Source organism: Erythrolamprus reginae, chromosome 5 (assembly GCF_031021105.1).
Source record: "Erythrolamprus reginae isolate rEryReg1 chromosome 5, rEryReg1.hap1, whole genome shotgun sequence".
NCBI lineage: Eukaryota > Metazoa > Chordata > Lepidosauria > Squamata > Dipsadidae > Erythrolamprus > Erythrolamprus reginae.
In genome coordinates this window covers 109,804,499-109,825,093 of record NC_091954.1, presented here as the reverse complement: position 1 = coordinate 109,825,093, position 20,595 = coordinate 109,804,499, and the positions used below count along the sequence as shown (strand labels likewise).

The 20,595-nt window shown below is 42.1% G+C and overlaps 1 protein-coding gene across 1 annotated transcript; it reads left to right on the top strand.

Moving 5' to 3' along the window:
- The first annotated feature begins 1,765 nt into the window (after window positions 1-1,765).
- Window positions 1,766-15,052, top strand: LOC139168205 (fetuin-B-like). The gene is made up of 7 exons (XM_070753714.1): window positions 1,766-2,300; window positions 4,064-4,171; window positions 6,766-6,853; window positions 8,191-8,345; window positions 9,681-9,794; window positions 11,979-12,065; window positions 14,599-15,052. The coding sequence occupies exons 1-7, from the start codon at window positions 2,094-2,096 to the stop codon at window positions 14,890-14,892; spliced, it is 1,053 nt and encodes a 350-aa protein (XP_070609815.1). The 5' UTR covers window positions 1,766-2,093; the 3' UTR covers window positions 14,893-15,052.
- The last annotated feature ends 5,543 nt before the right edge of the window (window positions 15,053-20,595 follow it).

Sequence of the window (20,595 nt, the reverse complement as noted above, 5' to 3'; positions counted from 1 at the left end):
CTTGGAGGTCTTCTACTCTAAACCCCTGCTTACTGCCAGACGGGGGGGGAGGGAATGCAGTGGGGTAGTAAAAATGGAGCTCCACCCCAGAGCACCCAATTTGCACTGAAAGATGTTGAAAGAAAATGTAGGGCGTCCTGCATAAGCCACACACACAGTGTGGTAGTAAAAGTTTTGGTAGCCCTTCCCTGCTTAGGTCGGTATGTAAACTCAGTCATTCCTTGGTGATCTTATGTGTGAATTCACTGGTGTGGAAATGTCTTGGGCCATAGAACTGAAAGTAATTTAATTTGGTCTCTGGCCATTTGCCGCAGGGATGAGAAGCCTAAACAGAACAGAACAAAACAGAATAGAACAGAACAGAATTCTTTATTGGCCAAGTGTGATTGGACACACAAGGAATTTGTCTTGGTGCATAGGCTCTCAGTATACATAAAGGGAAATATACATTTGTCAAGAATCATGTTTTACAACACTTAATGATTGTCATTGGGGTCAAATAAGCAATGAAGAAACAATCAATATTAATAAAAATAGAGGAAAATGTAGGGTCTCCTGCTTTGGCAGGGGGTTGCAATAGATGACCTGAAAGGTCCCTTCCAACACTGTTAATATGTTAAACTTAACAGCCAGATTCACTTAACAGCCATGTTCCTAATTTAACAACTGCCATGATTCCAGGGGTGACATTCAGCCGGTTCACCATTCATCTGGGTTAACTCCAGATGCTGCCATTTGGGTTCTTTTACCCTCTGTGCATGCGCAGAATGCTTTGCACATGTGCAGAGGGTAAAAGAACTCAAATGGTGGCATCTAGACATGTGGAAAAAGCCTCACACTCCTTTTGTGACCGGCTCTCCAACGACCGACAGGCAAAAGCGAACTGGGAGCATTTCACCCCTACATGATTGGCTTAACAAGTATGGTGAAAAATGTCATAAAATGAGTCAAAACTCACTTTACAAATGTCTCACTTAGCAACAAAAAAGTTTAGGCTCAATCATGGTCATAGGTTTCTCTTTTTGGATCATCTTTCTCATCTAATTTCTCCATTAATCATTCATTTTCTATTTGTTTTTCTTTGCCAGGAATCAAGGCAACTGGTTCCAAAACGCCAGACCTACGAGAAAAAACAAATATCCCTTTGAACTTCTGGAATTTACTTTTTATATCAGAGGATCTGTAGTTGCACAAACCATGTCAGCACTCTGTTTACCGTGGCATGCACCAAGCCGAGAAATGAAAATATAATGCACTGTATATAATATTTATTAGATTTGTATGCCGCCCTTCTGTTAGGACTCGGAGTGGTTCACAGCACATAATAAAACAATACAGAGGGCGGTAGGGATGTCTTATATAAATCCAAAAACTAACTTTCTTTCTTTCTTTTTTTCTTTCTTTCTTCCTTCCTTCCTTCCTTCCTTCCTTCATTTATTTATTTATTGTTAGAGTTGAAAGGGACCATGCAGGTCATCAGGTCCAACCCCCCGACTGAGCAGGAAATCCTATAGCATCCCAGCCAAATGGCAGTCCAATCTCCTCTTGAAACTGTCCAGAGTTGGGGAGTTCACAACCTCCACAGGCAGGCTGTTCCACTGGTTGATTGCTCTGACCGTCAGGAAATTTCCAGGTTGAATCTCTCCTTGGTCAGCTTCCAGCCATTGTTCCTTGTCCAGCCCTCCGGTGCCCTGGAGAATAGAGTGACCCCCTCCTCTCTGTGGCAACCCCTCATATACCTGTAGACTGCTATCATGTCCCCTCTGGCCCTCCTTTTCTCCAGGCTATCCATGCCCAGTTCCCGCAATCTCTCTTCGTAAGTCTTTGTTTCTAGACCCCTGATCATTTTGGTTGCATTATTATATCATTATGTTCATCTAATCATTAGATAGAACATTCCCCTGCCAAGCTATATATTATGCAATCATCACCTCACAGGTTGAAGTTTAAAAGTGAGGGACACCATGCAATGGAAGAACAAACATTAGCTATTGATTTTTAAGTATATATAGCAAGACAAATCTCTGTCAGAGCCTTGCTCCCGAAGTGTAGCTGTAGTTGCTGTCTTCTCTGATTCTGCAAAAATTTCCAAAATGGCCCTTTTAATTTCATTCCTTATTGGGATACAGCTGCTTCACTCCGTGGTTTCTGTTCCATTTGTTCAACTTCTTCACCCATCATGCAACTCTTTGGAGGTAAAGGCTGCTGCAGACGCGGCCCTCAACAAATACAATAAAATTCAGGCAGACAGTTATATTATTGGCCTGCGACGTATTTTTGATGCCTCCCAAATATCTGAGGTAAGATTTATTTTATTATTTATTTATTTATTTAATTCATTAAATTTGTATACCGCCCCTCTCCGTAGACTCGGGGCGGCTCACAGCAGTGATAGAAACAACGTACAATACAAATCTAATAATACGAAGTTAAAAACCCATAATTATAATAGATCTCCTTCTACTGTTTTTTTTCTTCTTTCCTTGAATTTAGCACCAGCCATTTTGGTGTCCAGTAATGGTAGCACTAATGTATTTGAGCAGGAAAATATCTACAAAATCACTTGATGGCACCCAAGAGATATAGCCTAGATTTGGTAGACCTAATAAAAGACATACTCAAAACAGAGGCAGCTTTACCATTAGACCGAGTATAAATAATATATTTATTTATTATTTTATTTATTCATTTATTATTTAGATTTGTATGCCGCCCCTCTCCGCAAACTCCGCAGTATTTTATGGCAGTTCTTGTTATCCACCCTCTTTTTTAAAACGGGAAATTGTACTATCTGTCCAAGACATTCTAAGATAAACATCAGACCAGAATATCTCTGGGACTGTCTTCTGCCGCACGAATCCCAGCGGCTGATAAGATCCCAAAGAGTTGGCCTTCTCCAGGTCCCGTCGACCAAACAATGTCGTCTGGTGGGCCCCAGGGGAAGAGCCTTCTCTGTGGCGGCCCCGGCCCTCAAGAATCAACTCCCCCCAGAGATCAGAACTGCCCCCACCCTCCTTGCCTTTCGTAAATTGCTTAAGACCCACCTATATCGCCAGGCAGGGGGGAATTGAGACATCTCCCCCAGGCTTATAGATTTTATTTATTTATTTATTTATTAGATTTGTATGCCGCCCCTCTCCGAAGACTCGGGGCGGCTAACAACAATAAAGAAAACAATGTAACAAATCTAATATTAAAAAGTAATCTAAAAAAAAACCAATTTAAGAGACCAATCATACAAACAAGCATACCATGTATAAATTCTATAACCCTAGGGGGAAGGGGAAAAAATTCAATTCCCCCATGCCTGATGACAGGGGTGGGTTTTAAGGAGCTTGCAAAAGGCAAGGAGGATTTTATGCATGGTATGCTTGTGTTGTATGTTTTTTAAATGATGAGGTTTTTTAAATACTTTCTTTTAATATTAGATTTGTTACATTGTATATTGTTATTATTATTGTTGTGAGCCGCCCCGAGTCTGCGGAGAGGGGCGGCATACAAATCTAATTATAATTATAATTATTATGTCAGTACAACACAGCAAACGAGTTCACTATGCTGGATTTCGTATTTCATCACCAGTCGGGCGCTTCCCAAGCACCTAGGACTGCTTGATGTAGCGGCCAATTATGTTTGCCGATCCCAGTAAAGCGGCCTTTTGCAATTGACAGATGGAGATTTTGTCAATTCCGATGGTTTTCAAATGTCCGCTGAGATCCTTTGGTACTGCGCCCAGCGTGCCAAGTACCACTGGGACCACTTTCACGGGCTTATGCCAGAATCGTTGCAGCTCGATTTTTAGATCTTCGTAATCCACTAATTTCTCTAGCTGCTTCTCCTCAATTCTGATTATTATTATTATTATTATTATTATTATTATTATTATTATTAATCAGTTTTGTGATTTCTTGTTTGGATTAGAATTGTTTTGCCGCATGTAACAAACCATGTTGAGTAAAGAACTTCCTGTCTTTATTTGAAGGTTACTTTATTTATATCTAATGTGCTAATGGTGATTAACTTTAAGCCTTGCCTTTTCAAGAGTTTCTTTTGTCCCTGGCAGGATGGTTATTCTATTTTCTACCTCGTTTTGGATGTGTTAGAAACCAAATGCCACGGCTGGAGTAAGAAATCGTGGAAAGAGTGCGAGTTTAGACGTCCATACGAGACTGTAAGTAATGGATCTCCTTATTCAAAGAACTATCCACAGGATTTGGAAAGAAATAAAATCTGAGTTTTTAAATTTGTTTGCAAAGGAGGCTGGGGGACTCACTCAATCACTTGCCATGTGGTAACAAACCTCAAATGCCTGCAAAAGATTTGGCTTGTGATTTGGATAATGTGATTCTGAATCTAAGATGTGGAAAAGATGCACCTTTTTTTTCCAGACTTTTTTTTTTTTTGGCTCCAGAAAGGCAGGGGCATCTTGTCAAGTGAAGGGACAGTGGCAAGTACTAGGAAAGATTAGCAGGATAGTCAATTGTGGGAGCCTCCCAAACGGCAGAAGCAGAGCATGAGATATCTCAGGGGGTGGGAGAGACTTGGGAGTCCCTAGGCAAGTGGACTTCTGTACTAGGTCACCCAGGATCTGCCTCACCCCTGAGGCACCCCTTGCTCCACTTATGATCCACATACTTAATTAATGAAACCTTGGGTAGAGCAGGAATGGTAGGTCGTTACTTGAGGTAGGTCATTTAATATTTATTCCAACCTCCGACCCTAATGGACAAGCTCCATTACGGTCATAACTTGAGACAACCTGTACATCAGTGTTTCCCAACCTTTTTTGAGCCGCGGCACATTATTCATATTTTCAAAATCCTGGGGAACATTGAACGGGGGGGGGGCAGCTAAAGAAAAGTTTGGACAAAAAAATCTCTCTCTTCCTCCCTTTCGCTCTATTTCTCCCTCCCTCATTCTCTTCCTTCCCTTCTTTCTCTCTCTCCATCCCTCTTTCTTTCTTTCTTTCTTCCTCTCTTTTTTGCTCTCTCTCCCTCCTTCCCTCCCTCTATATCTTTCTCTCTCCCTTGCTCTCTCTCTCTCTCTGTCTCTCTTGCTATCTCTCTCTTGCTTTTTTCTCTCTCTCTCACTCGCTTCCTTCCTCACTCATCTTTCTTTCTCTTTCTCTCTCTCTTGCTTTCTTCCTCTCTCTCACTCTCTTCCTTCCTCTCTCATCTCTCTTTCCTTCTCTCTCTTTATCTCTCCCCCTCTTGCTCGCTCTCTCTTTTTCTCACTTTCCCTCTCTTGTTTTCTTTCTCTCTCTCTTGCTTTCTCTTTCTCTCTTGTTTTCTTTCTCTCGTTCTCTCTCTTGCTATCTCTTTCTCACCCCCCTTTCTCTCTCTCTCTCTTTCTCTTGTTTTCTCTCTCACACTCTTTCTCTCTCTCATTCTCTCTCTCTTGCTATCTCTTTCTCTACCCCCTCTTTGTCTCTCTCTCTCTCTTTCTCACTTCCTATCTTGCTCTGTCGCTCTCACACTATCATTCTCCGAAGGCTGGCGAAAGTGATTTTCAATGTTGGGCGCGCGGGCCGGTGCGCGTTCTCTCCCCATCCCCCTGCCAGCCTGCCCGGAACATTCAAAGTAAGAAAAACCTTTGCCGGCTTACTTTGAATGTGGCAGGGGGAGGGGGAGAGCGCACGCCAGCCCGCGCGCCCAACATTTAAAATCACTTTCGCCAGCATCCGGAGAACGAGAGAGATTGCCTTCACCGCCTCTCCTGCAGCCCCCTCGCTGAGAGCCCAGGACAAAAGCGCTTTTGGCGAAGGCAGCGGCAAGTAGCCAGGGGCGCGAGGGGACTAGAGGCGCGGGGGGGTGGCCGCGGCTTCAGGTGCGCCCTTGGAAAAGGGTGCGTGGGGGGGCGTTTTGGGGGGCGCTGGCGCAGGCGTGCGCAGCCCGGCACCCTCCTGCTCCCACCGCCAGTGCCCTCCCTCCGGTCCCCAAAGGAGATTGGTTGCCGCCCCCGCAAGGGAAGCTTCAGATGGGCGGAGCGCTGCTGGTGCCTCCGCCCTGGAGCTCTTGCCACCGCCATCCCCCGGCTACTACCTGGTGCCAGCGCTAACGGCACCCTCCTCTTCTTGCTGCCGGTGTGAAGAATGAAGCTCTCCTTTTTTCCCCACCTTCCTTCTTTGGGGCCCAGCGGAGCGCCGGCAACAGCAGCATCGGGCAGTAGCCGGGGGGGCAGCTGTGAGTGGGAGCTCCAGGTTGGAGGCACCGGCAGCGCCCCGCCCAGCTGGAGCTTCCTTAGAAGTTTCGCGGCACACCTGACCATGTCTCGTGGCACACTAGTGTGCCGCGGCACACTGGTTGGGAAACGCTGCTGTACATCATTAATAATTTTGTCATTGAAGATGCTAAGGTTTTTTTATGAATAAATTCTACAATTGTATTGAAAACTATTTAAGCTCACACAAAATTGGACATTCAGTCTGCTATTTTTCCATCTTTTATGGCCTATTGTAGTCTTATTTATTATATACCTGTACTATTTTGGATTCTACTAACAAACAAAAGCATGTGGTAGACACATCCTACAATAGGTAGGTAAACTTTTTACCTTATAAACATCTTTTTAAACCTGTAGTCATTTCCCCTACCCCCTCTCTCTGTCTCTTTCTCTCCCCCCCCCTCTTTCTTGTTGATTTATTTGACTTATATCCTGCCTTCCCATCAAAGCAATTTACTTGGAGATCTCTTTTGATTACATGTCATGGGATTATAGGTAAAAGAAATGGGTGACACTAATGCAAGCTACTTTCCCTTGTTTTAGGTTTTTGGCCAATGCAAATTAACAATTAAAATCTATAAGAATTCAAATGATACGTTCTTGTATGACAGTTGCTGCATCTTACGCCCTTGTACGTATATCTTTTTATGTATTTTCCATGTTTGCTGCATATAGATTTGCAAAAAAAAAAAAGAAATCATCTATCTGAGCATATGTAACTTGGAATTGTAGTTTTACTGATATCAATACCAATATTTAAAAAAGGGATTGAAAAGCTCCAAAATTAAATTTTAAAGCCTTGTTTCATTGTTACAGGTATCTTAGTTTGCATCTATTACGTGCTCTTGTGTTGTTGTTATTGAAGGTGAAGTATTTATTAACAGGAAGAACGTTATGGTGTATGATCTTATGAACAACAGTTAAATCAGTTCAGAGGCGACGTAGTTGTAGATTGTCTAGCCATAGTATTTAAAGTCTGGAGGATTACGGTAATTTGTTTCGAAAGGAGGAGTGAAGGACTCTTCTTGTTAAGTATTTCTTGACTCTTTCAATTGTGTCAATGTCAGTTATGCAATGTGGGTTCCATACAGGCAAGCTGTATTCGAGTATTGGTCTGACAAATGTTTTGTAAGCTCTGATTAGTAGATCAGCTGATCATCGGAGCATGACCCTGATGAGATACCAGTCAGTTTTCAAGCTGATCGAAGCTTTTTGGGGGGTTTTATATAATCTTTATTGAGCATTTACATTCAAGATAAACAACACATACAAACCATAAAAAACATACACATATAAAAAGTAAAATATATACATATCTCTATCTTAGCATAAGTATAATGATTAACAAAAAGAGGTCAACTATTCCAGTGTTTCACAACCTTGGCAACTTGAAGATATCTGGACTTCAACTCCCAGAATTCCCCAGCCAGCTTTTTCTGGCTGGGGAATTCTGGGAGTTGAAGTCCAAATATCTTCAAGTTGCCAAAGTTGGGAAACACTGAACTATCCTGTTGACTTGTTTTGGAACAGCCTATATATTATGTCATATTTCTATTCAATACTCTTTGGTCCTTTATTGTAAAGGTTTTGTTGATTAAAGATTTATCCTTTACCTTTTGAGTTAATATGGTTTGGATTTAACAACAATTTGTCTTCTCTTTTGTAATTTGTTCTTTTTAGGATTGTAAGATTATGTGTCTATATTTCCATTCATAATTTCTTCTGAATCGTGTGGAATAAAAATCTGTTTTATGTTTTTAAGTATCCTTTTTGCTTCAATCAATCGTACCACCTGTTCCATGTTTTATAAAATTCTGTTTCGTTTTTGTCCTGAAGCTCTAGTGTCACCTTATTCATTTTGGTAGCTTCATGTACATTAAAAATGTACATTAAAATCAAAAAGCTTCATGAAGCCCATATTCAAATGCCTTGTCTCACCTTCTCAAATGAAACTTTTTTCTCCTAAAGATTTGACACCTAGTTGTCCTGGCTGTCCAATTCGCCAAAATCCTTCTGAAGAAACATTTCAGAAAATAGCAAGACAAAGCCTGGCTAAATTCAATGCCGAAGTTAACCATATTCATTATTTTGCCATTTTGGAGGTCACCAAAGCAAGTTCACAGGTAAAGTTGAGGTGGAGTATTTTTGAGCAAGAACGTTGATGCTGCATCCTGGTTTGTATAGAGACTGCTAAGGGTAGAAATGAGAGTTAACAGAAATAATTTATTTATTTTATTTATTTATTTTTATTTATTTATTTATTTATTTTGTCCAATACACAATAATACACAATGAATGTTATAGAGGATATAGTAGAGAAGAAATACGAGATATAGGAGAGACTATAGGACAGGGGACGGAAGGCAGTCTGGTGTGCTTATGTACGCCCCTTACTGACCTCTTAGGAATCTGGAGAGGTCAACCGTGGATAGTCAAAGGGTAAAATGTTGGGGGCTAGGGGATGATACTACGGAGTCCAGTAATGAGTTCCACACTTCAACAACTCGATTAATAAAGTCATATTTTTTACAGTCAAGTTTGGAGCGGTTAATATTAAGCTTGAATCTGTTGTGTGCTCTTGTGTTGTTGTGGTTGAAGCTGAAGTAGTCTTTGATAGGCAGGACATTGCAGCATATGATTTTGTGGGCAATACTTAGAGCATGTTTAAGACGTCGTAGTTCTAAGCTTTCAAGACCCAGGATTGTAAGTCTAGTTTCGTAGGGAATTCTGTTTCGGGTAGAGGAGCGAAGGGCTCTTCTGGTGAAGTATCTTTGGACATTTTTGAGGGTGTTAATGTCAGAAATGCTGTATGGGTTCCAAACAGATGAGCTGTATTCTAGGATGGGTCTGGCGAAAGTTTTGTAAGCTTCCGTCCCCTGTCCAATTGTCTCTCCTTATCTCATTTATCTTTTCTTCCTTTCAAATATGTTCACCTATACTTTTATATCTTTTCTTCTATTCTTTTCTTTACTTATATTATTACATATCTTTCTCTTCAATGTGTATTATGTATTGGACAAAATAAATAAATAAAATAAGTAAATGAAAAAGTAGTGTGAGATTTCCAGAGCAGAAGCTACGTAGGATTAGATTAATTCCAGCAGAGGGCACTTGATTTCTACATTATTGCCAAAGGAATAGACAGATTCTCAAAATCTGCAGAAATCTGATTTAAAGAAAATGATCATCCACCAGAGGGCTTCCTGAGAACCTCCAATTTCACAGACGGATGGGACTCTGATGTTTCTACAATGTTGTATTCCATTTAATTACTGAATGTGTTTGTGTTCTCTTCTTGACAACAACATATGACATCCTACCCGTTCTCCTAGTGCTAAGAATCATGGGGATTCTCTGTAAGACTTCAAGTTAATAAAGATTCATAGGGCACCCAAGATTATGAGGAATATTTCCTGCAGATAATGTGACCTACTCTAAATGCTTATGACTTTCTATAGGTGGTGAATGGCATTTTGTACGCTGTGGAATTCACTGTCCAGGAGACCTCCTGTCATAAACATAGACCTGTGTCTAACATCACCGAATGCCCTTTCCTCCCAAAAGGAACTGCAGTAAGTATGCACAACATTGCATAAAACCTAATCTTACATCATGGCTCAATGCATGTCTCCTAAAGCAGTGTTTCCTAACCTTGGCAACTTCAAGAGATCTGGACTTCAACTCCCAGAATTCCCCAGCCAGCGAAAGGTTGGGAAACACTGTCCTAAAGAACCACATTTTATACTGCTCATTTCAGAACAGAACAATGGAGTTGGAAGACATTGTCTATTCTAACTTAGTTCTCATGCAGGAAACCTTATACAATTTCAATGATTGGTCAACCTCTCTGTAAAAACCTCCTGTGGTGGAGCATCCGTAATTTCTGGAAAAAGTAGTTCTATTAATTATTCTAATTATCAGAAGATTTCTCCTTTGCTTCTCTCTTTGAGTAAAGTTTCTTTAGTTCTTTTATTCATCAATGTGTTTAGCAGGTTAGCAAATGACGAACAACTGGGAGACAGATGCTCATGTCAGCTACAATAAATCTATCTAAACATAGAAAGAATAAATATGGGGGCACCCTAGGCCACTGTTCTTGACTGTTGAGTCAGATAGTGAGAATGAGGGAGAGTTGGAACCTGAGGAACCTCCAGAGACTGTAGAAACCCCAATGATGGTAATGTCTGAGTAAGAGGAGGTGGGGGACATGAGAAAAGAGCTCCTATTAGATGCTCGGGTCAGAAGGTCATGAAGCAGACAGTAATATATTCATCGGGAAAAGTTCAGAAAGTGAGTCTATGAAAGAAAGTCTAAACAGTTATATATCTAGGAAACAGTTGACCACACCCAGACAGGATATAAAGGAGGATTTCTGGGTAACGGGGTCTAATGAGTCTACGGAGAGGGGCAGCATACAAATCTAATAAATAAATAGTATGGTGTTGCAATGTTCATAATGGTGGTAGTCCTAGATTTGGGGTTCCAGAAATGCCACGCTGGCAACCTGCTATTATGCTTCTAACTTCATCGGGCTGTGTGAGCAAAACCTGGAGAATTGTGAGTGCATGTATGTGTGACCGAAGAAAAAACATAATCTCCCTGAGGAATGTAGTAATTAGATTTGACTTTCAGCGGCTGCCCAGACTTTTATCAATTTGATATGGAAAGCTGCCAAGATGGATTGAAGTGCATGAGTTTGCTTGGAGAAATCCTGCTTGTTTATTTATTATTATTTATTTATTTATTAGATTTGTATGCCGCCCCTCTCCAAGGACTCACAACAAAAACAACACAAATCCAATACTAAAACAATTTAAAACCCTTAATATAAAAACAACCATACATCTCATACAGACCAGCGGAAGCAGCCCAGGGGAATCAATTACTCCATGCCTGGCGAGATATTGTTATATAAAAGGGTATTACTTGAAATCTCAGTGAGTGGTTTCTCCAGATCTGGATAGGCTAGAATAGAACATAATGAAAGCTAATTATTAAATTATTATTATTAAATAATTATTATGATTGTTATAGTTATTATTATTAAAATAACAAAATTAATATCTGGAACACCAACATGCATTTCCTATTCTGGAAAATTGACTTCAAGAAATCCCTAGAATGGTTTGATTACTATGCTAAGAAAGATTTTAAAATTCTTTTTTTTTTCATTTTTTAAAAATTAAATATATACATTAAAAACATATAACAAAAAACGACAAGATGACAATACACTATATACACATAAGAAAGAAAAGAAGAAGAAGAAGAAGAAGAAGAAGAAGAAGAAGAAGAAGAAGAAGAAGAAGAAGAAGAAAAGAGAAGAAGAAAAAGGAAAAAGGAATAAAGCATCTTGCTTTATATATAACATATTTGGTATCATTATTTAAGATTTGCACCACCTAAAGGGTAGTGTAATTGGCATGCAGCTTATATCTACTATACAAAGGAAAATCTTCCTTTTAATAATTGTTACATATTTAATACATAACTACAACCTTTTGATTTTCTTATTATTATATTCTAAAAAGCATAGCAGAAGAATTCAGCTGTCCCATGGCAGCTCCATCTACTCTAATGGGACCACAGAAATGGTCATTCTGATGAGAAATGGGACGTCAAGGGAGAAATGAAAACGGCCCTTTGATACAGAACACCTGACCGACCATATCCAGTGCTATACCACGGCATATAAGAAATTGTGGCAGGGTAAATTTCTTGGATTCTGTTGATGAAAGCGTTCTCCTTTCTTCTAGGAGACAGGACTGTGCAAAAACTCTGTGATACTAGGTGGAGCACATGAAGATCCCGAAATTTCCAGAGCAGATTGTGAATTATTTCTGGTAAGTTCCTCAGACAGCTATCATTTACAAAAAATATTTATTCCTGGGTTGTTAAGCATAGTTTTATTATTTATTTATTTATTATTTTATTATTTAGATTTGTATGCCGCCCCTCTCCGCAGACTCGGGGCGGCTCACAGCATAACACGACAATTTATAACAAATCTAAATATTATTTAAAATATTTAAAAGAACCCCATTTTGCTAACAAACACACACTCAAACATACCATACATAAATTGTACATGCCTGGGGGAGGTGTTTCAGTTCCCCCATGCCTGACAACAAAGGTGGGTTTTAAGGAGTTTACGGAAGGCAGGGAGAGTAGAGGCAGTTCTAATCTCTGGGGGGAGTTGGTTCCAGAGGGTCGGGGCTGCCACAGAGAAGGCTCTTCCCCTGGGGCCCGCCAACCGACATTGTTTAGTTGATGGGACCCGGAGAAGGCCCACTCTGTGGGACCTAATCGGTCGCTGGGATTCGTGCGGCAGAAGGCGGTCTCGGAGATATTCTGGTCCAGTGCCATGAAGGGCTTTAAAGGTCATAACCAACACTTTGAATTGTGACCGGAAATTGATCGGCAGCCAATGCAGGCTGCGGAGTGATGGTGAAACATGGGCATATTTGGGAAAGCCCATGACTGCTCTCGCAGCTGCATTCTGCACGATCTGGAGTTTCCGAACACTTTTCAAAGGTAGCCCCATGTAGAGAGCGTTACAGTAGTCGAACCTCGAGGTGATGAGGGCATGAGTTTATTTTTTAAAACACATTGGCTGGACTTCAACCAACAAACCAACAGATTTGATTAAGACCTGACTTAAGCAAAATCTGCTTCTAAGAATTTTGTGTGATGTCATTATTTTAATAATGATCTTTATTAGATTTTGATCTTAAATTCTGCCTAAAGCCTCTGGAGTGGGGAAGTTTATAACACTTAGAGTAATGCAATGAAACGATTAACAATAATTGAATGACGTCCATCTCACAATTAAATAAGTAGAGAAAGAAGTTCATAGGTAATTGTAAATGTATGTGGGGGGGAACCTCGAGAGATAGCAATAGCATTTGGGCTTATATATCAACCTGTAGTTCTTTACAACACTCTTAGCAGTTTATAATGTAAACATTATTTGGATATTGCACCCAACAATCTGTGTCCTCATGTTACCAAACTTTGAAAGATTGAAGGTTGAATCAACCCTGTCAGCATCAAACTCCAGGTTGTGGGCAGAATTTGCCTGCAATTCTGCACTCCAACTTGCACCACTAAGGTAATAGCCAGCAGCTGCATAAGGGATGCAGAAAGATACTCAGAAGGACTCTGCCAAGTTTCTTGGGCCGTAAAGGAGAGGGGACATTTGTACATTCAGATTTGTGAGATTTTCTTTGTTGCATCCATGAGAATAATTAAGGTCTACCTATGATTTGATTATAATTTGATTTTATTGGATTTGTATGCTGCCCCTCTCCGTAGACTCGGGGCGGCTAACAACAGTAGTAAACAGCATATGACAATCCAATATAAACAGTTAAAAGCCCCTATTGTAAAGCCAACATGCATACAGACATACCATGCATAAAATTGTAAAGGCCTAGGGGGAAAGAGTATCTCAATTCCCCCATGCCTGTCGTCAGAGATGGGTTTTAAGAAGCTTACGAAAGGAAAGGAAAGGAGGGTGGGGGCAATTCTAATCTGTGGGGGGAGTTGGTTCCAGAAGGCTCTTCCCCTGGGTCCCGCCAAGCAACATTGTTTAGTTGACGGGACCTGGAGAAGACCCACTCTGTGGGACCTAACTGGGATTCGTGCCGCAGAAGGCGGTCCCTGAGATAGTCTGGTCCGGTGCCATGAAGGGCTTTATAGGTCATAACCAACACTTTGAATTGTGACCGGAAACTGATCGGCAACCAATGCAGACTGCGGAGTGTTGGTGTAACATGGGCATATTTGGGGAAGCCCATGATTGCTCTCGCAGCTGCATTCTGCACGACCTGAAGTTTCCGAACACTTTTCAAAGGTAGAGAGCATTACAGTAGTCGAGCCTCGAGGTGATGAGGGTATGAGTGACTGTGAGCAGTGACTCCCAGTCCAGGTAGGGACGCAACTGGTGCACCAGGCGAACCTGGGCAAACGCCCCCCTCGCCACAGCCGAAATGTGTTTCTCTAATGTGAGCTGTGGATCGAGGAGGACGTCCAAGTTGCGGACCCTGTGTGAGAGGGTCAGTAGTTCCCCCCCCCCCAGGGTGATGGATGGGCAGATGGAATTGTCCTTGGGAGGCAAAACTCACAGCCACTCCGTCTTATCAGGGTTGAGTTTGAGTCTGTTGACACCCATCCAGACCCCAACAGCCTCCAGACACCGGCACATCACTTCCACTGCTTCGTTGACTGGACATGAGGAAGTACAGCTGGAAAGGTTTCCTCTCTATCGCATCTAGAGAGCAGAAATTATGAACATTGACTGTCTTGAACATCAACACAATATATAATCTAGATATGGTCAACTGTCTGAACCTCCTTTTGGTATCTTTTGTCTAGCCTGAGCACCAACAGCAGCACCATCCTCATGCTACAGAAATACCAGCAAAACAGAAGGAGACAGTGGTACAAGGGGTCAACAAGCGTGCTGTGCGGGATGTTCAGGAGCCAAATCCAACCTTTATCCCCACTCTTGCTCCTCATTCACTCCATCAAAGTATCCCTGCCTTCCCCAAAGGGTTTTCACAATCAAGTTCATGCCCAGGTGAGGTTTTAGTAAAGATCCCTGGTCTTCATCTAGACTCACCACCACAGGCTGAAAATTCCCAAACAAAGAGTGATGTACAACACTGAAAACTTTACTCAGGAATCTGTATCTCCTCCCTCCCTTTCTTTCTTTCTTCCTTCCTTCCTCCCTCCCTCCCTCCCTTCCTTCCTTCCTGTCACAAGAACAGCAACTGCTTTTCTGCTCAAGGAAATATTAAAATCATTCAATAAAAGAAACTATGCAAAACATGACTTTGTAGTGATTATTTCAAAAATCAGATTTTCCCCCATTTATTCCTTTGAAACAAACACACATCCTATGCAGAAGACATTTTTCCTGTTGTAATGAGCAAAAAAATTAAGATCATTAGTAGTTTTCAACATTTTCACAAATATATTTATAGTAGTTATGGGCACCTGATGTTTCCATGGATGTTTCAGAGCTTGGAGAAAATGCTCTTTGAATTTGGGTAATAGAAGTTATTTGAGGTATGGAAATCCAAAACATTTATTTACTTCCCATAAGATGCTTAAAAATTCATCAAAACAGACAATATTACAAAGTGCTGAGAAGCTATTTTGACTAGGGTTTGCATGTTGACTGAGGAATTCTGACCATTGAAGTCCACACATCCAACTAAGATTGAAAAACACTGGGTGTTAAAAGCGTCTGCTATCCTATTCCCTTATTTTCCCCAGGCTTTCCTCATAAAAGCCTCTGCTATCCTATCCCATTATTTCCCTCAAGCTTTCCCTATAGAAGCTTCTGCTGTCCTATCCCATTATTTCCCTCAAGCTTTCCCTATAGAAGCTTCTGCTATCCTATCCCATTATTTCCCTCAGGCTTTCCATATAGAAGCCTCTCCTATCCTATCCCCTATTTCCCTCAGGCTTTTCCCATAGAAACTTCTGCTATCCTATCCCTTATTTCCCTCAAGCTTTCCCTATAGAAGCCTCTGCTATCCTATCCCATTATTTCCCTCAAGCTTTCCCTATATAAGCCTCTGCTATCCTATCCCATTATTTCCCTCAGACTTTCCCTATAGAAGCCTCTGCTATCCTATCCCGTTATTTCCCTCAAGCTTTCCGTATAGAAGCCTCTGCTATCCTATCCCCTATTTCCCTCAGGCTTTCCCTATAGAAGCCTCTGCTATCCTATCCCATTATTTCCCTCAAGCTTTCCCTATAGAAGCCTCTGCTATCCTATCTCGTTATTTCCCTCAAGCTTTCCGTATAGAAGCCTCTGCTATCCTATCCCTTATTTCCCTCAAGCTTTCCCTATAGAAGCCTCTGCTATCCTATCCCATTATTTCCCTCAAGCTTTCCCTATAGAAGCCTCTGCTATCCTATCCCATTATTTCCCTCAGGCTTTCCCTATAGAAGCCTCTGCTATCCTATCCCATTATTTCCCTCAGGCTTTCCCTATAGAAGCCTCTGCTATCCTATCCCATTATTTCCCTCAGGCTTTCCGTATAGAAGCCTCTGCTATCCTATCCCATTATTTCTCTAAGGGTTTCCCTATAGAAGCCTCTGCTATCCTATCCCGTTATTTCCCTCAGGCTTTCCCTATAGAAGCCTCTGCTATCCTATCCCATTATTTCCCTCAAGCTTTCCCTATAGACGCCTCTGCTATCCTATCCCATTATTTCCCTCAAGCTTTCCGTATAGAAGCCTCTGCTATCCTATCCCGTTATTTCCCTCAAGCTTTCCGTATAGAAGCCTCTGCTATCCTATCCCCTATTTCCCTCAGGCTTTCCCTATAGAAGCCTCTGCTATCCTATCCCATTATTTCCCTCAAGCTTTCCCTATAGAAGCCTCTGCTATCCTATCCCATTATTTCCCTCAAGCTTTCCCTATAGAAGCCTCTGCTATCCTATCCCGTTATTTCCCTCAAGCTTTCCGTATAGAAGCCTCTGCTATCCTATCCCCTATTTCCCTCAGGTTTTCCCTATAGAAGCCTCTGCTATCCTATCCCGTTATTTCCCTCAAGCTTTCCGTATAGAAGCCTCTGCTATCCTATCCCGTTATTTCCCTCAAGCTTTCCCTATAGAAGCCTCTGCTATCCTATCCCGTTATTTCCCTCAAGCTTTCCCAATAGAAGCCTCTGCTATCCTATCCCGTTATTTCCCTCAAGCTTTCCCTAAAGAAGCCTCTGCTATCCTATCCCATTATTTCCCTCAAGCTTTCCCTATAGAAGCCTCTGCTATCCTATCCCGTTATTTCCCTCAGGCTTTTCCCATAGAAGCTTCTGCTATCCTATCCCATTATTTCCCTCAAGCTTTCCGTATAGAAGCCTCTGCTATCCTATCCCGTTATTTCCCTCAAGCTTTCCGTATAGAAGCCTCTGCTATCCTATCCCATTATTTCCCTCAAGCTTTCCCTATAGAAGCCTCTGCTATCCTATCCCATTATTTCCCTCAGGCTTTCCCTATAGAAGCCTCTGCTATCCTATCCCATTATTTCCCTCAAGCTTTCCCTATAGAAGCCTCTGCTATCCTATCCCGTTATTTCCCTCAAGCTTTCTGTATAGAAGCTTCTGCTATCCTATCCCATTATTTCCCTCAAGCTTTCCCTATAGAAGCCTCTGCTATCCTATCCCATTATTTCCCTCAGGCTTTCCCCATAGAGGCTTCTGCTATCCTATCCCATTATTTCCCTCAAGCTTTCCCTATAGAAGCCTCTGCTATCCTATCCCATTATTTCCCTCAAGCTTTCCCCACAGAAGCCTCTGCTATCCTATTTCCCTCAGCTTGGCTCACAAACCTCCCTTCTTCTCTCCTGCTTTTTTTCTTCTCAAGCCCTCCCGCTTCCTTCCCTTGCACTCCCTCTGTCTTCCTCCTGAAATTCCTCCCAAACCCTCCTTTTATTTCCTCCTCCCCCTGCAACACAAACATAAAATTAAATTAAATTAAATTATGATACCAGAAAGACTACAGGTAGTCCTCAACTTTCAACAGCTCATGTAGTAATCATTCGAAATTACACCAGCACTAAAAACAGTGACTTATGACCAGGGCGGCCATCAGGAATTTTGGGGCCCCATACAGCCTAAGTGTCTGCCCCCCCCCCCCCGGTGCCATTTTAAAACTACTTTTTTTAAGTTTTTAAGAAGATGTTAGATAATCATCTGAAAATAGCTGTAAATAAAACCCGATGTTCCCAGAATTAACTTTATTCATAAGATTATGATAGCAACAACTTGACCTTAGTTTTACTGGAACTATAGAATAATCATATAATAACCGCTGATGTTACAGGCCGTATAACTATATAAAGAAGGAACTGTGAGGATAACAGTTCAAAAGGGACGGGGGTGGTGTTTGTTATGTTGTGTTGTTTTGTTGCTTATCTTATAAAATGCAAATACAAAATTTAAACAAACAAATAAGTATATTGTAAAATGATAGATTATGTACTATCTTATTTTTTTAATGTTTACATAATAACTACTTTTTTAAAAAAAATCATCTGTCTGAAGTAGTGTAGGATTCCTGTCTAAGAAGGGGGTTGGACTAGAAGACCTCCAAGGTGCCTTCCCACTGTTATTCTATTCTAATTATCCAGGGGGTTGTGTAGTTATCAGTGGTATTAAAATAGGAGCCGTTAAAAAAACAAAACAAATACAATTTCATATTGCTTCACATCTCAATATCCTTTTCGATCTAGTTTTTACGCCCATCGGTGAACGCAGGTCTGAACGAGCCCGTGGTATCCAAGTTAATTTCAAAGTACACTGCTCAAAAAAAAGTGAAGGGAACACTTAAACAACACAATATAAACTCCAAGTTGTCAATCAGTGTTGCTTCCTAAGTGGACAGTTTGATTTCACAGAAGTTTGATTTACTTGGGAGTTATATTGTGTTAAGTGTTTCCTTTATTTTTTTTGAACAGTGTAGATCAGGGGTCCCCAAACGTTTTACACAGGGGGCCAGTTCACTGTCCCTCAGACTGTTGGAGGGCCGGACTATTAAAAAAACGTGTGAACAAATCTCTATGCACACTGCACATACCTTATTTAAAGTAAAAAACAAAATGGGAACAAATACAATATTTAATATTTATTCTTCCTCTTTCTCTCTCTCTCCCTTTCTCTCTGTCCTTCTGTCTTTCTAATTCTCTCTCTCTCTCTTTCTCTGTCCTCTCTTTCTCTTTCTTTCTCTCTTTCTTTCTCTCTCTTCTCTCTTTCTATCACTCACTCTCTTTGTATCTCTCCCTCTTTCTTTCTCCCTCTCTGTCTCCTGCTTTCTCTCTCTCTCCCTTTCTATCTCTCTTCTTACTTTCTCTCTCCCTCTCTATCTTTCCCTTTCTCTCCCCCCTCTCTCTTTCTTTCTCTCTGTCCCTCTTTCTTTCACTCTGTCCCTCTCTTTCTTTCTCTCTGTCCCTCTCTTTCTTTCTCTCTGTCCCTCTTTCTCTCTGTCCCTCTCTTTCTTTCTCTGTCCCTCTTTCTTTCTCTCTGTACCTCTCTTTCTTTCTCTCTGTCCCTCTCTTTCTTTCTCTCTGTCCCTCTCTTTCTCTCTGTCCCTCTTTCTTTCTCTCTGTCCCTCTCTTTCTTTCTCTCTGTCCCTCTCTTTCTTTCTTTCTCTCTGTCCCTCTTTCTTTCACTCTGTCCCTCTTTCTTTCTCTCTGTCCCTCTCTTTCTCTCTGTCCCTCTTTCTTTCTCTCTGTCCCTCTCTTTCTTTCTCTCTGTCCCTCTCTTTCTTTCTCTCTGTCCCTCTTTCTCTCTGTCCCTCTTTCTTTCTCTGTCCCTCTTTCTTTCTCTCCCCCCTCTCTCTTTCTTTCTCTCTCTCTTCTCTTTCTCTCACTCTCTTTCTATCTCTCCCTCTTTCTCTCTACCTTTCTTTCTTTCTCTCTCTCCCTTTCTCTGACCCTCTCTTTCTTTCTCTCTGTTCTTCTCTTTCTTTCTCTCTGTCCCTCTTTCTTTCTCTCTGTCCCTCTCTTTCTTTCTTTCTCTCTATCCCCCTCTTTCTTTCTCTCTGTCCCTCTTTCTTTCACTCTGTCCCTCTCTTTCTTTCTCTCTGTCCCTCTCTTTCTTTCTCTCTGTCCCTCTCTTTCTCTCTGTCCCTCTTTCTTTCTCTCTGTCCCTCTCTTTCTTTCTCTCTGTCCCTCTCTTTCTTTCTCTCTGCCCCTCTCTTTCTCTCTGTCTTTCTGTGGGTGGGTGTATGTGTGAGTGTGCGCGCACGCGCTCCCCGCTGGGCGGTCGCGGGGGTTGTTCCCGTTACTTTGTTGTTGTTATTGCCTTTTTTTTTAAAGCCAGAAAGAGTCGTGGAGACCTCAGGTGGAAGGAAAGCCGTCTCACCACCTTTAAATGGCAATTGCGTGTCATCTGAGCATGCTCCTGAGTGGGCCGGCGAGGGATATAGAAAAGGCTGGGACGCAGCGCGGAGCTCTCAAGCGAAAGAGCCGCCACGGTAGGAGAGTCAGTGGGAGCGTTCAAGGCGCCAGGTTCCCCTTTCTCCCTCGCCCGCATCCTTGCCGCGGTGACTCACCAGAAGACCCACGCGGCTCCTCTGGGGGCCTCGCGGAAGGCGGCGGAAGCCCCCATGGCCGGCGCTGGGTGTGAGGGAGGATGCTTTCTGCGTGGGCAGAGGCCCACACTCGCCGGAAGAGCTGCCCATCTAGCAGTCCCGCTGCCCCATTGGCCGGCAGGGGATGATGGGCAAGGGACGCCTCGGGGAAGGAGGGCAGGGCGGGAAGGGAAGGAGGGGGCTGGCGGGGGTTTAGGGAAGGGGAGCCGAGGCCAGCCTTGCAGCTCCTCGGCAGGAGGAGTCGAAAGCCACCGGGAGAAGACTG

Bases quoted from the DNA above. Each gene is read 5' to 3' on its own strand.
- LOC139168205 (XM_070753714.1), top strand. From the start codon at position 2,094: ATGGCCCTTTTAATTTCATTCCTTATTGGGATACAGCTGCTTCACTCC. The intron at 9,795-11,978 runs GTAAGTATGCAC...CCTTTCTTCTAG, and splicing joins TCCTCCCAAAAGGAACTGCA to GAGACAGGACTGTGCAAAAA. The intron at 12,066-14,598 runs GTAAGTTCCTCA...TCTTTTGTCTAG, and splicing joins CAGATTGTGAATTATTTCTG to CCTGAGCACCAACAGCAGCA.